Source organism: Adelges cooleyi, unplaced genomic scaffold, assembly GCF_023614345.1.
Source record: "Adelges cooleyi isolate 19-005CV unplaced genomic scaffold, UGA_ACOO_1.1 ACOO_flye_CR_arks_rails_tigmint_CR_PRNA_167, whole genome shotgun sequence".
In the NCBI taxonomy this organism is placed as follows: domain Eukaryota; kingdom Metazoa; phylum Arthropoda; class Insecta; order Hemiptera; family Adelgidae; genus Adelges; species Adelges cooleyi.
In genome coordinates this window covers 3,657,090-3,672,312 of record NW_026095824.1, presented here as the reverse complement: position 1 = coordinate 3,672,312, position 15,223 = coordinate 3,657,090, and the positions used below count along the sequence as shown (strand labels likewise).

The following is a 15,223-nucleotide window of genomic DNA, read 5'->3' as shown; positions in this document are numbered from 1 at the left end:
TAATTACTCGCTATTGAACTTTCTATAAGGAAATGTAAATTTAGAAGAAAAATGGGTTTATTTGATTTGCACGAGGTCTGAGTTAACAACTAAACGCACAAGGTCTTTTCAATTTATACATAGTCGAGGTTCTATGTGTGATAGTATATAATATCTGACCGAATGTTATTAGTTATTCTTGTGTTTTAATTAACACCACAATGCTCTGAGTATGTAACACCGCAATCGTTTGACAAACTGCTCACTGCAACTACTGTAACGGTATAAATAATTGATTGCGAGGTCTATTCGATCATCATGCACGTTGGAACTTCAATATAAATTCCAGAGAGGTCCAGGTATAGCTAAGGTACCCCAAACGACCGTCTTTGATGTTACTAAAATAGATGACTCGTTTGCCTTTGCTCTAGAATTGGCTAATGCCAATTACCAAAGACAAAACGGCAAAATAAACAATATAGTAATTGGTACCGTTAAATATATATTTTAGTAATTAAATACTAACGTGAATAGAGGTTTGTCTGCGTACTTCAATTATTATAATTGTGTTTGACTGTTGAAAATTAGAACAAGGTTGTTTTTTTAGCGAGAACGATTTTATTGTTTCTCGTGATTTTTAACTGATTATTATTTTTCGAACAAGATGGTTTGATTTATCTTTTAAGACATTTTGTTTCTCAGTTTTGTACATCTTTGAGCAACATTAATTATACGGTATCATATTATCATGTTACTTTTGTGGTCAATTTCTAATAAAAGGTGATATTCTAATCCAAAGTTCTGCGACTAAATGGGAAAAGATGTAATTTCACCGAGCATTTTATAGGTTGTTAATTGATATGCAGTTTACATGTGAACATGTGTGTGGGTATGTAATTACTAACAAGCGTTGTGGGTTTTGAAAACGGCAAAGAGTTCTCCTACGTTTGGAAGAGAAAGTATATGATTAACTGTTAACAAGAACAATGTATCAATATTATTATTAATATTAAAAAAATTGATTTACCTTCAATAATGTTTCCACTACAAGCTATATTTTATCTTTCTTTTGACTTGGATACAAAACTGAGACGGTATTGGTTGATGTAGCTAAACTATAGGTCAGAAATCACATCTAAAGTAAAAAATCATCTCTCCCCATTAAAAATCGGTGAAAACATACAAAAAAGTAGATATTTTTCAACAAACCATTTATTCTTTCTTTTTTTTAATGCAAAATAAACACTGATTTTTTCACTATTGTCGCTCGTTTACATTCTGCTATGGTTATCAGTTGAATTTCGTTTTGTAAACAAATAACAATGTTATATTTTATTTCTTAAGACACAATCATAATGTCAGCTTAATAAAACTGGGCGATACAAATGATTATGGGCATTCTTATTCACATAAAAATGTATATAATCAATCTAGATTGTTGTAGTTATCTTTTTACAAAATGATTACATGAGACATTTGATACATGGATAACAAAAAACAATCTGGATAACATACTGGATATTCATTGGTCATTTTTTAAAAACATATTTTATTCAAGAATTTGTTTTAACACAGTAATCAGCCAAAAAAGTAATATTTTTAATAATAAACTATAAAAAAGTTGAGAAACGTAATTGAATAAAAATATTTATAAAAGTAAGCAATTATGCTTTTACTTTTAAAATCATAATATAATATTATGCTACGCTTGTATATAATCAAATTGTCTCAGCTTCGCGTCCAGTCTAAAATGAAAGCGTAGAAAACATTTTAATCTAAAGTAAAAAGTTGTTGATTAATTTTTACAAAAAGTAGTTTGAACCAAACTTAGAGAAGTTAAAAACTCAAGTTTAATATAATTCGGAAGTGGTAGGTTGTATAATAAACACAAAACAATGGTTGTTAATTCAGGAAACGAAAATTACAATATTTTGATTCGACTTGATTTAATTTATTCCTCTTTGTAGCTATGTTTATGAATATATAGTAACTAAACATTAGTCATACTGGGTTTTGTAGTGTAAATAATGTTAAAGTATCGAAGTGGAAAACGAACGCAGTACAACTATGACATTAGAGTAATGTTCCCCCTCGAACATATTAAAAAAAAAAAGAAATACAAACACCTGTCCGGAAATATTGGTAATGGATGAACTATTTTAGTGTACACAATTTAACCTTGTTGGAGTTGTTTTCAAAAAAATACATTCATATAATTTGGCTTGAAACTACAGCGATAATGGCGAGCTACTTGTTTTGGTGGTTTACCGTTAAACGCCTAATATATAAATAATATATAGCCAATCATATAGTAAGTTTGAATACAATGTACCTTCTATATACGATATGACATCTTAATAGGCATTTGTTTTTTTTTTAAGAAATACCTATTCATTTTCTAATAATTAATAAACCGGTTAATTTGTATAAGCTTCAAGGCATTATTTTTAATTTAAATAGCCATTTTGGTTTATTTTAGACCAAAATGTCGACTACATAGGATGGTCTAATTTCAATTCTTTAAAGATAAACGAGTTATTTGGCTGCTTTACTGTGTTGTGTAGAAATCTGAATTTCAGTTTGTTGTAACTAAATTTGCAATTTTTAAATATTACAGTCCATTTTTTTACATAAACAGCAGTCACTTTTTAAAAATGGCAATTTTGTTGTTATAATATTCGTAATGATACAAAACGAATCTGTTCTTTATTTTTAAGCACGATTATACAAACAAAAATTTAACATTTTTTTAAAAAGTCTTAAGTATTTTTTAAACATTTTAAAACATTTTTTACTTAAATATGTTTTTCTTAGATTAGAAAACTGCTGGGTTTTTCCCCGTACCCTTAAAATAAAAAATCTGTTTGCCACATAACCCAGTAAACCTAAGTAGTCGTCATTTCGGTCTAAAAACAGACCGCATGCAATCCCCCAAGAAGCGAGTTATGAAACGGACCGAATTATGGAATACATGGGATGGACCCTGTGACCACGGACAGAAGACGGTGTGCCTCCGACGTTGGTTAGTGGCCGACGACAGCGCTCCTGGCGACCGGGATCGGCGGCGTCCAGTCGACCGTGGTCGATAAACGTCGCGTAGGCAGAAGGGGGCACACGAGCGCGTTACAGCCTACGTCGTACGCGGCGGAGAGAACAAAAGAGCGGTGTGCTTCACAGCCGATCGCGGATCGCCGGTCGACACTTGTAGTCCGCTGTTGTACCGCGACCGTGCACGATCGTTACCGAGCGACTTGGGGTTTCTTTTTCCGTTGTGCATTTTTACATTAGATACTACTCGAATAACGGTTGCAAAACTCTCATAGCCGGTCCGAATCGGTATTTTTAATGTTCGACGGACACCAGCAGTCCGCCGTCAGAGGATTATCGACAATTATTGCCCGGTCACGTCTTCGTCGGGACAAAGGATTTTTCCGGATTCGACTCGGACAAGGTCAGGTGGAATTTTTCTTTTTACCCTTACAACGGTACCGTCGAAACTTGTATTGTAGGTATTGTAACTCCTCTCAAAAAGTGTCTGCTCTTATGTCTCGTTGAGAATGTGTGTATGTAAATAAGAAATAAAAAAAAAAAGACTGATTACAGTCGTAATCACTTCGAGTCGCTCATTACACTGTCCAGCGGGACAAGGCGGAGAGGGGAAGGTGGTTACGGCGGCCACTGGGTCACTCTCGTCCTCGTCCCGCCGCCCCGCCGTCGGTCCACGCGGTTCAGCTGTTTTTTATTTACAAACACCGCGGAACAATAATAGTGTGTACACGCGCTTCGCTCCGCCGCCGCCGCCGCCGCCACCACTGTTACGTTACTCGGGTCGGGTAACCCGGTGGTTTGGGGAGGGGGAGGGGGGCCAGACGCGTAGTTTCGAGTATAGGTATTACGTCGTAATTTGATTACAAGCTTACACACAAACGCGGAATTATTAGTTATTTCCCGTCGAGGACGACGACTCTCACCTGCGATGTACACACAAGTGATAAAACTAGTTTCCAAACGATTTTCGGTTTTGTAACGCCGCCCAACGATGATAATATGTGTCCGCCGACCACTGCGTTATCTATTTTTACAAATTGCGTAGTTACTATTTGTATTTGCGTTCTGTGAAAACGCAAACCGAACCTGTGAAAATATCGGTTTTGATTAATTTATTAATTAGTTAAGCTCCTTAAGTACGATTTCAATTTGTATTAATTGAAAACGTGTTTTGTTCAGTACACACTGTCTTATTTTTCTTTATTTTCTTCATGTTGGTTTGATTTGGAGAATAAATGATCAAAACCCCTTTAATTGCCTTTGTAATGATAATAATATTTAACGTTAGATGTTTATTCACCCTCAAAAGTGGGCCGTGAAGATGAAACAAGTTCCTTCCCGGTTGTTAAGATCCCAACAAAAATAATAGCTACATACAGTATTATTAGTTTACACTTTCCAAACGCGACTGTATCATTATAATATGTAAAACATAAATTATAGCGTTCAAGAAGTAACTACACTATTATTATTTCAATATCAAACACGGGATTTTGACGAGAGTGTGTTCGTGTGAGAACTGAAACAAAGGTTTCTTACAAGGTCACACTTTGGTCGACCTTGGAAACCCATTTCGGAGGAATGTTTATGAAAGGTTTTTTTAAATAGGCCGTAGGGTCTGGTTATTAAGGGACTTGTGTTATAGATCATTTTGCACTGGTAAGGTCGCCTCTGCGTGTGTTGATCATTTAATTGCAATTGACTTTGGCACGTTCATAATATTATATACGTATTTAGTAAATTGGAAGTATTTTTAAAAAATAAAAGAGCTTCTAACTTGAACCGTCAAACCTCAACGTAGTCCAGTTTTTTCTGGCTTATTTGTAATTTTGCCATTATTATTATTATTATTATTATTACCGCATTAACTGCGCTCGTCACTAATGGGGTTATGAGGTTTAACCGTTTAGAATTTCTGTAAAAATCCTTTAAACTTGCCGCGCTATTTGGTCGGATGCCAAGTCCTCTCACGCACAATAGTACAAAGTGTTGATCGCCCAATGGATTACAATGAAAAAAATAAATTATTCAATGGGGTTGTACACGTGGACTTTGTCCAAAGACATCCGAAGATTATCATGTTAATAACATTTCAATCCGTGAAAACCTTTATATGAGATAATTTATTTTATACACGTGTAATCCGTGTAGTACGCATCGTATAGACCTTGAACTTACTTACCAGCACAATGTTGTGTTTAAGACATTGACAAGAACGGTATAAAAGGACGATCGCGTTATAAATAAGTGGGCGAGGGTCTACTCGTGATAGTATTACAAAAGCAGACGATCACGTTTGTGTATATTGTTTGAGTGTATCTACTTAATTTTATCTAGGTTCTTTGTTGTTATTATTTTTCAATGTAACTTAAATGATAAAACATGTCATTTGCATGCGCGTTCGTTGGGAGATAAAGCAGTAATAACATAATAGTATTATTATTATCGCTGGCAATCTGCGGATACTTACCGGACTACCGTTTTACAATGCAAGAGTGCTGTTGTCGTTGTTAAGATAATAACGACTGACGATACGGCTTTGTTATTTGCGCTATTAACGTTTGACATTTTCTGTTTGCACACAATAATTGTTTATTAGCTTGCAATTAGCCCAATGTACTGCTCGAGTTGGCATTTGCTGAGTAAATACGGCGCAAAACCTCTTAATTCTGAGATGTACAGAAAATGTCATCAAGAAGAAATAAATTCTTACCAATAGAGTAGCTACCTGAAGCTGATAAGGGACTATCACTGATCCATTATCAGCAGTCATTTAATACCACAGATATATAATATAATAGACTAGATTGCTAACCAACGATAAACATTAAAGTCGGCCATTTTCGTGTTATTTATGTGTGTATTAAATAATATATATAAATATACCTGTGATTCTGTGCTATCAACTTAACTCGAATTGTTATTAACAGTGATAACAGTTATAACCATGTGATAACTTATCACTGATAAGGTTCTAGTCCCCACGAAGATGGCGAAAAATGGTAATTTCAATTATCTCTATTGGCGGCAAGTATACTCGGAAATCTAGTTTATGATACAGGTATATCTGTGATATGTACACAGTAAAATATAACATATAGTAATAGGTAGTAAAATTGATATCCCCTTACGCTGCCATTTTATGTATTTCTGATATGCAATATAATATTTCAACCACGGACACAATGTTGATGATGCATCTGCGCATCTGGACATGGCTCGGTTTGTCGCGTGCAAATAAATAGGTTTAATCATACTTCCCATTGGTTTTTTTTGCTTCTACCTATGAATTGCACGTTGCTCGCCATACAAATATAGTCAAAGCGAGTGAGCGTTATATTTTTATCGACCGACCTTTCCAATTTCGACTTACTCTAAATTTGTACATAATAATATACCTATTGTTTCGTTTTCAAACGGCCATGCCTTACAGTAGCATAAATCAAATACATGTGTGCCCTGAGACATGGTGTAATAAAAAATTATAATAATTTTCGGGATATTACGTTTACACGGTTTGCAGCTGATTAATTATTATGGGCTCTTGGCGTAACCGTTTTGAGACGTTCGTGTAAAGGATTTTATAAGTTGTATTAAAGTGAATACAATATGTACATACAAATGAAACAAAAGGAAAAACGTCGTGACGAATGGAAAAACAATAACGACTCGAATCGTATCCGGCTGAATTACTTGACCTCATCCAGATCAAGTTCAAGTTCGGTCATGTCAATCTAACCTAACCTAACCGGTCTTTTAAACTCCAAACAAACGTTCCAATGACAACAGCAGCAGCAGCAGCAGCAGCTGTTGTGCAAGTCTGATTGGAATATTTCTTCGGTTCGGTTTGACTGATGTCATTTTAGTTGGCAAAAAAATGCCAGGGTTAGAAAGTGGTACTGTATAATTATATTGTACATGTACATTTGTGGGCTTCTGGCCAATATATATCATGCAAATCCCAAAAGATTAACTAACCTGCATGCATGCCACCACGGCATAGGTAACCTAACCTACGGTAGGTAAACCTTTTTTCCCTTATTGTCTAGTGTGGTCACCATTTATTTATATTACAATATTGGTCACGAGTCCAATTCAATTATTATAAAATAATACCATTGTATATTTTCCACAACTAACGAGCGCCATAGTCCATAAACGCACACAATGTAGGAAACAATATTGTGATATATTATAATAACAATGCATTGCAACTGTTTTCGATATGGTTTTCCATCCGACACACGTTCAGGTGCGGTATTTTTTTACAACGCCATTATCATACAAAGACCACAACGGTGTTTAGACAACGTTTTATCACCAGAACACCTCGAGAATAAACATAATAATATTATTACAAGATAGAAAGTCTCTAGTGCTCTTATTAGCGACTTAGGTCCACAATAACTAGGTATAATTTGTATTTCTATCATCAGCGAGATGTCCAAAGTATTTTCACTTTGAAACGCATAAAAATATGGATTTTACAATAATTGGGTAAATTGTTAAATGTCAGAAACGTTGCAAAAAACGGGTCAACTAGGTCAGGCCAAAGTAGTTTGACATTTATAATAGATGTGTTCCAACTAAAACCTTACTCAGCAAAAGTACCTACACAAGTCCAAAAAGATTTGATTCTGAAATAGAAATATTTTATTTGTTTAATCAGTATTTAATTAGACAATGTTTTTCTATGAAGTGTAACTTCTTTTCTATGGTGGCTAAAAGGATGATTTCAAAATTTTTTTCAAGCGTTTATATTTAAACAGATCCCAGCACTCTAAGAGCCATATTTTAGAAATTATGTCCATTGTTGTGTGTTCATTCTCTAAAACTCAATCTGTTAACTCAAAACGTTTTTACAATAACATTATATAAACTGCATAGCAAGTCACCTGGCAACGTTGTACAACTATTAACATTTTGTATAGTTTTTTTTTCTAATAAATCTAAGTAGTTTTCTAATAGCTAAATCAAAATCTGTCCAATAAATACGCCAGAAAATGACTTCTACAAAAGTCATTTTTTATCAAAATTTCATCATAACTCGAAGAAAAATATCTTTAAGAGTTTTCTAACTAGGAAAACTTTATATTATTTCATCTTAAAATTTGTCGGCATATTTAAAGTAGTCAAAATTTGTCAACGATTGCCTATCCCTTGCCCCTTAATAAATGGCCTTAACGATAATAGATTTTGTTGGTATTTGGCCATAAATTAAAGTTTTCATTTTGCATTGAAAATTACAATTATTTTTTTCAATACTGAACTTATACATTTGTCTCCTGTCTGGCGTGTTATACCTAATCGAATGGCGATACAACTGAACAATTTCCCGTTGGATTTATAGTTATTTATCATAATATATAATTTATTGTGTCTGATCATCGTGACACATCATTTGTATTGCTTTTGGGATACCCGGAAGTGGTTGCCCTGGTGGGGGAGGGGGGGGGGGTGCAGACGTGCATAATTTTGTTTAATTTTCCAAGACTAGCAAAAGAAAAACCATAACTGTTCTGAACAGTGAATGGATGTTTAGGCGACACAATGGAGTCGCTTAGGAAACGCGGTTCTGGTCGACATGTTACCTACCTACCTATACCTTAGACTATTAGTTGTTGGCCCGTAACAACAGTAAAAAAAAAAAAAAAACAAGCCAGCCAAAAAAATATATAAAACTGTATTAAAACTATCACTTAGTACACCACAGTAACGGGTTTATATTATATTGCTTACTAATTGTCTGCTAAATAAATCCAAAATATCAATAAAAATTTGTTGTACAAAATCTGTAGAATATTATCGTGTGTTATATTATTTTTTTCTTTTTTCTTTTATTGTCTTTTCCAATATGTGGTAATGCTGCAACCGCATTGATTGCGTGATGATAAATAAAATTATTACTGTTACAATGGAATAAAAAAACGTTTCAAGGTTTTGTATTGCGTTTTACATTTCCCATAAACACGTTGAAAACGAGGAAGCGTCAAAACCAATTTTTTTTTTTAATAATATATTTTTATAAAACTAAGCACTGTGATTTATGTCATTTTTATTTTAAAAAGTTAAAAGTGAAAAGTTAACACTGATTATACATGTAGCTAAAGAACAATTAAAAAAAAAAAAAGAAGAGTTAGCTCTTCCAAATTAACACTATTTCCATGCGGAAGTAAAAAAAATATTCAATTAAAAAAATAACGTTGAATTTTACTTTTTTTTTAAGTGCTATTTTCTCTAATAATTGCGTATATCGACTTAGGAAATTGGAAAAAAAAAATAACAGCTTAATGCGATTGTTGATTACATTTTTATCATTACTGCTATTTTTTTTTTTGTAACTTAAAAAGAAAGCGACCGTCTGTTAATATCTGCGTTATTAAATAAGAGATATGATGACAATAATATTGGGCACAAGTTAAAATATAATTACACATTGTGTTAGTAGTTGTTTTGATTACAATTCTTATCCACTAATCGAATATAAATTTAAAATGCGATTTATAAAAGTAAAAATAATAACACACCTATTAGACATGTATCGGCCATTATACATACATATATTAGAAATATGTATAAATATATTTAGAAAAGTAGTAAAAGAAATGGTTGTCGTTATCAGTTACCTATCAGTTATCGTAATCAATCACAATCGAAAAATTATTTAAAAATAACAATCTAATTTTTTATGATTTCTTACAGTATTTTGTTGGTTAGTTACCGCATAATAATTGTTCCTATCGGTCAAGGTAATAGTTAATTGTTATATTTTGATCAAATCAAATTTCTGGCTGTGGCCGATTTAGCATTTTGAATAGGTTGATAATTTCCCTTGCTCTATGGTCTGTCTACGGTTTTTATTTATTTATTTTTCTACTTTAGTCCGCCAAACAACCATCTGGTCGTATTCGTTCACGACGACAATGACAATACGGGTTTCCTCTTGCCATTCGCAGGTCGTGTACCTTTCCGGGTTTGTATAGGTACACCGGATATATATATATATATAACGACCGGAGTATTATATTTTTTGAATCACGATTTTTTGTTGCACGGTTAGAGAAGAATCGACTCAAGCCGTAAGGTGTAACCCCAATATCGGATAAGTGTTTTAGTAAGAAAAAAAAAACACTTTCAAAGCATGACTTTTACCATCTTGGATTAAATAATACTGTTGTTTAAAATCTATGCTTTTACGCAACGCGGCGATTCCTCTTAATAATGTTGAATAATCGACACGGACAAGATGATGATCTATACAACCAACGGATAGATCTGTGCGTATAGGATTGACAGGTTAGGTTAGGTGTGCTATGATGATGTCTGCAGTCTGTTCAATTACAAAAGCAAACCGAGAAGTCTATACTTAACACGTGCGCTGCTCTTCGACGGTCGGGTGAAAGCTGTTTTTTTTTTTTTGAGTTTACAAAGTCTTGGCTTATATATTTTAAATGCTGTCTGTTGATTGTACACACACACACAATGCGGTTGCGTTCAATGGTGTGGTTGATTGATGTTTGTTGTATGCCAAACAATGACTCCAGAGCACTTTGAGTGGGATGTTATAAACTGTATTTGGGCGGTGTTGTTAAAAAAAAAAAAAAAAACATAATGGGTACTCTAGCTGAACGTAGTTCATAGACTTATTTGCATGTACCGTGTTAGAAGAAGAGAAGTAAGTAGTGGCCAAGCTAAGAGAATATGCTTTTCATGGCTGCGTTAAGGTTTACAGAAAACTCGGAAGAGTAAGCCGGCCCCCTTATATAGGATATAATATAATTGGCTGTATTGTCGAGTGCCCATTTTACTATTTCTCCTTTCTTATAGTATGTGGGCGATTTCTTTCTGTAGGAGTGTGACCAGTTGTTAATTGGCTAAACGAAGAAGAAACGCAACAACAGCACCGACCATGCCTTCGCTGTTGGAAGCGATCGCCGAGAAATACGGTTCGTCCGAGGACGACACTTTCGACCAGATGCCCATAGCCATTTACGTGCCCCGGAAAAACCCCAGGAACATGATACCGAATCTGTTGGTGCTCAACGACTGCGACATCGATTCGGCAGGACACGAATCTGACCTGAGGGACAAGTGCCGCGGCGTTGAGGAATTGGATTTGGCGCAGAACCGCCTGTCGAAATGGACCGAAGTGAGTGTACACTTATGAGACTTGCAGCTGTGCAACGAGCACAGACCAGAAACCTAACGTAACCTAACCAAACCTAACGTAACCTAACCTAACCAACCCAACCTAACCTAACACAATTCGCTACCTTCCTTAGCTTTGGCTTAACCCTTTTGAAACGTTTATTTTTTTGTAGGTGTTCAAAATATTGCACATCATGCCCAGACTCAAGTTCGCCAATTTGAGTTTCAACAATCTCAGTTCGGACATTAACAACGCCGTGGTGACGGAAACCTGCGAAGACATCATGCGGGAAACCTATCCTTGTTTGAAGAGCATCGTGCTCAACTCGACCAACATCACTTGGAGCAGCTTCAGACACATTCTCAAACGGATACCAATGTGAGTGTATATTAGTGCCAAGCCGGGCTAAGTTTGGCGGGTCTCTAATGATAGAGTATTTGCTCTCTTCTCTGCACCGACAGGGTGGAGGAAATACACTTAAGCATGAACAACTACGACGTCATCGATTTGGACGACGACCAGCTCGGTCAGTCCATACAGATGCAGTCTGTGAAGCGGTTGCACTTCACGGGTAACCCGGTGTCCACGTGGTCGGAAGTGTGTAAGCTGGGACGGGCTTTCCCGAACCTGGAATCGTTGGTGCTCGCCGAATGCCCTCTGCTGTCGCTCATGACTCCACCTCCTTCGCCTGACGCTCACCTCGGTCTCTTGTCCTATCCCAAACAGGGAAACGGGTTCTGTGGTGAGTAACTATTTTGCCCATAAATCGACAACCACCCCGCGTACTCTAAGCCTTAGGCAATACTTAGGGTGGTCGCCATCGTTTATATTGTGAAATCAAATTTAATACATCATACGTAATACATATAAGGAAAATTAACACAATATAACAAATCTATTTATTTTCCGACCTAACCTAACCTAACCAAACCTCGCCTGACGCTTGTCTCGGCCTCTTGTCCTATCCCAGACAGGGAAACGGGGTCTGTGGTGAGTAACCTAACCAAACCTAACCTAACCAAACTTAACGTAACCTAACCAAACCTAACCTAACCAACCCAACTTAGGTATATGATTGGTTTTAGATATGACGTTGGATTCGCCTCACGACGCGTTCACTCGACTCGGATTCCTCAACCTAAACCGGACGTTGATAAGGACGTGGGACGACGTGGATATCCTGGGAAGATTTCCGGCTTTGAGATATCTCAGAATACAGGGATGTCCGTTGTTCGAAGTGAGTTAACCGGAGAGGGGAGGGGGGGGGGGGGTAAACGATTGTTGTGGCGTTGTTCTATATCATTGTCTTTGGGTTTAGGAGAACGTGGAAAGACAGGAGTACACCGAACACGAACGCAGACAGTTGCTCATAGCTCGGTTGCCTAGCATTCAGACGTTGAACGGCGGTGCTGAGATAACGCCGGAAGAGCGGGAAGACGCCGAACGGTTTTTGATCCGGTTTTACATGGAAAAACCCGAAGCAGAACGGCCGGATAGGTAAACAAATTAAACGATTTGCACCATTTTCATAGCACCGCCGCAATATTGTGTTCCCAGGTTATGTGCAAAAATTGTTTTCCCCTCTAAGAAACATTGAACCATGAATCCTCCCCATCCCCATGGATCAGTATTAAACACAGATATAGACTATAATAAACTAGATTGCCAAGACACGTGTACATGTGTCACAAATGGATATAATTGAAGGTACCATTTTCCGCCGTCTTTGTGGGAATTAAATAATGGTTTTTATCCCGCCATCATTTATTTATTATTTTTAATATGTTCGAAGGAGTTTACACTTTCGTCAGTAGATAAACGAAAAAGTCATCTAAGCTAAAACAAATGTAATAAAATGTATATTAAAAAAATAGTCGTTTTACTTATTTTAAATGAAAAACTAATTTATTGTAAACAGAAGTGGGCAGATGAAGTGATTTAAAAAAAAAAAAATTCATTATTTAATTATAAATTTTATTTAATCCATTATTGGTGGCAAACTCATTTTTCAACCCAATTTACAAAGCATTTATTGTTTGTTGTCTTTTATTTATTATTTGAATGTTTTTATAACAATAGATAATTTTTTATAAAATTATTTAAGACTGAAGTTCAACAAAAAATGAGTTATTATTTATGTGTATTTATTATCTTATATCTAATTTATTGTCTAATAATCTTTTATTTGTTGAATTACAATCAATGTTATTAACAAATTATGTATTATTTAAATTTTGCTTAACATATAAATATTATGACTTTAATTCCGCAATCCAGTCAAAGTTATTTGACTCCAATAAGTGTTTTCTTCATTGTGGCTTATCCACTGTTACGCAACCAATGACCGTTCTCTCTTACCAGTTTCATTTTAATATTCTGCTATCGTCAAACTATATATATAAATAACTATATTTAAACTTGAACCAGTAGAGGAACAATTTATATTAATTATGAATAATATATTTGTATACTTATTATGGTTTTAGATATAACGAGTTACTTCAAGTGCACGGCAAACTGGACCCGTTGGTCAATATAGATTTGACGCCGGAAAGCAAAGTGCCCGTACTGTTGGTTTGCGGAGAGCAATGCCAACAACACACGTTGGACGTGTACCAGACCGTGTCGGAGTTCAAACAGAAGCTCGAGAAGATTTTCCGTATACCGGCACATCGCATGCGTGTGTTCTACGCTGACCAGCAAGTGTGCTCAGTGGTCGGACCCGAAGAGATGAAGTTCCCCAACAAACGGTTGTACAGTTACAATATAATCAACGGCGATCAGATTATTGTGGATTCGAAGAAATGAGAAGATTTATATATATATAAGATTATGTGTAAATACTTACTACAGCGATCTGTGATATGAAGAAAAACATTATATATTTATGTAAAACGACCATCGATATATTATTTTATATTATATTTAATACAGTTTTGTAATGACGGCCAACTCGAGTTCGTATTCGATAAAACCTAGTCAGTAGCGCCTGACGGTCGCTTTCATAGTAACACAAAAATTACTCTTTAAAATGTTACACTATTTTTCTAGATCTGGCCGGCGTAATAATAACCATATTTTATTGTAAAAATTCTCAATTTGTCAATCAAAATCGTTTCGACATAACTAAATGGTGTAAAAAAGTATTTGGAGAACTGAAAAATTGATTTAGTTTGTTAGTTGGAAATTATTAATTTTAGTATCGTGATTGAAAACTACCGTAGTTGTCTAATACTAACACTAGATGATAATATATACGTCATATTGTTTAAGATTTTATTTTTGTAGAACAAAAGACTCATTCTTTGATTATAATTATTTTATGTTAACATATTTCGTTTGATTTGATTCCAGTTAATTCCTCACTGCAAATACTCTGTTTCTTACACAAACCTGGGCATTAATTTAAGTTTTTTTTTCTTGAAAATATAACCCACATTAATTATTACAATGTTATATAATTTTAAATAGCTAATAAAAAACTATTTAATTACATTTTCAACGTTAACTCTTAATAGTCAAATAAATTTTAATTTTTAAAATAACTTGTTTGAAACAGTCTGATAAAAATTAATTTTAAGTAAAAAAAAAGGGGGTTTAATGCGCTTAATAAAAATGTATTTTAGTTTTCAAATAATTATTTTGTTATTTAAACAAAAAATGCCCAGTTTTTGTTCCAAAAACACAAATGTTACTTCCAAATATATACAATATATGATGTGATCTGTTCAAAGAATAGATTGTACTTAGAAACGTTGTGCTTCTTCAAATTAAAACTGGCATAACGTTTTAAGTACTTACATTTCATCACCAAACATGAACTTGAAAAAGTAATCAACTTTAAATTATTACAAATGTAAGTTTTACACTGTTGGAAATAGAACTAAGACTAGACTAAACTATAAAAATGATTTTTGCCAATGACATTTAAAATCAGCCAATTTGCTGATGTTGAATTTTAACACTATTTCAAGATTATGTTCGTAGACTAAAATTTTTGTATAAAAAATTAAAATTAAGGTTATATGAATAAAAGTATTTTAAAGG

General features: G+C 34.6%; 1 protein-coding gene across 1 annotated transcript; it reads left to right on the top strand.

Moving 5' to 3' along the window:
- The first annotated feature begins 3,102 nt into the window (after positions 1–3,102).
- LOC126832886 (tubulin-specific chaperone cofactor E-like protein) lies at positions 3,103–14,505 on the top strand. Its single transcript, XM_050563917.1, has 7 exons — positions 3,103–3,430; positions 10,879–11,176; positions 11,349–11,554; positions 11,638–11,918; positions 12,262–12,413; positions 12,495–12,673; positions 13,663–14,505. Exons 2-7 carry the CDS (start codon positions 10,937–10,939, stop codon positions 13,982–13,984), a joined length of 1,380 nt encoding a protein of 459 aa, XP_050419874.1. The 5' UTR covers positions 3,103–3,430; positions 10,879–10,936; the 3' UTR covers positions 13,985–14,505.
- The last annotated feature ends 718 nt before the right edge of the window (positions 14,506–15,223 follow it).

What these genes read in the sequence shown, in the direction of transcription:
- LOC126832886 (XM_050563917.1), top strand. Translation starts at nt 10,937, where the DNA reads ATGCCTTCGCTGTTGGAAGCGATCGCCGAGAAATACGGTTCGTCCGAG. An exon ending in GCCTGTCGAAATGGACCGAA is followed by an intron (nt 11,177 to 11,348) that starts GTGAGTGTACAC and finishes ATTTTTTTGTAG; the next exon opens with GTGTTCAAAATATTGCACAT. An exon ending in ACAGGGAAACGGGTTCTGTG is followed by an intron (nt 11,919 to 12,261) that starts GTGAGTAACTAT and finishes GATTGGTTTTAG; the next exon opens with ATATGACGTTGGATTCGCCT.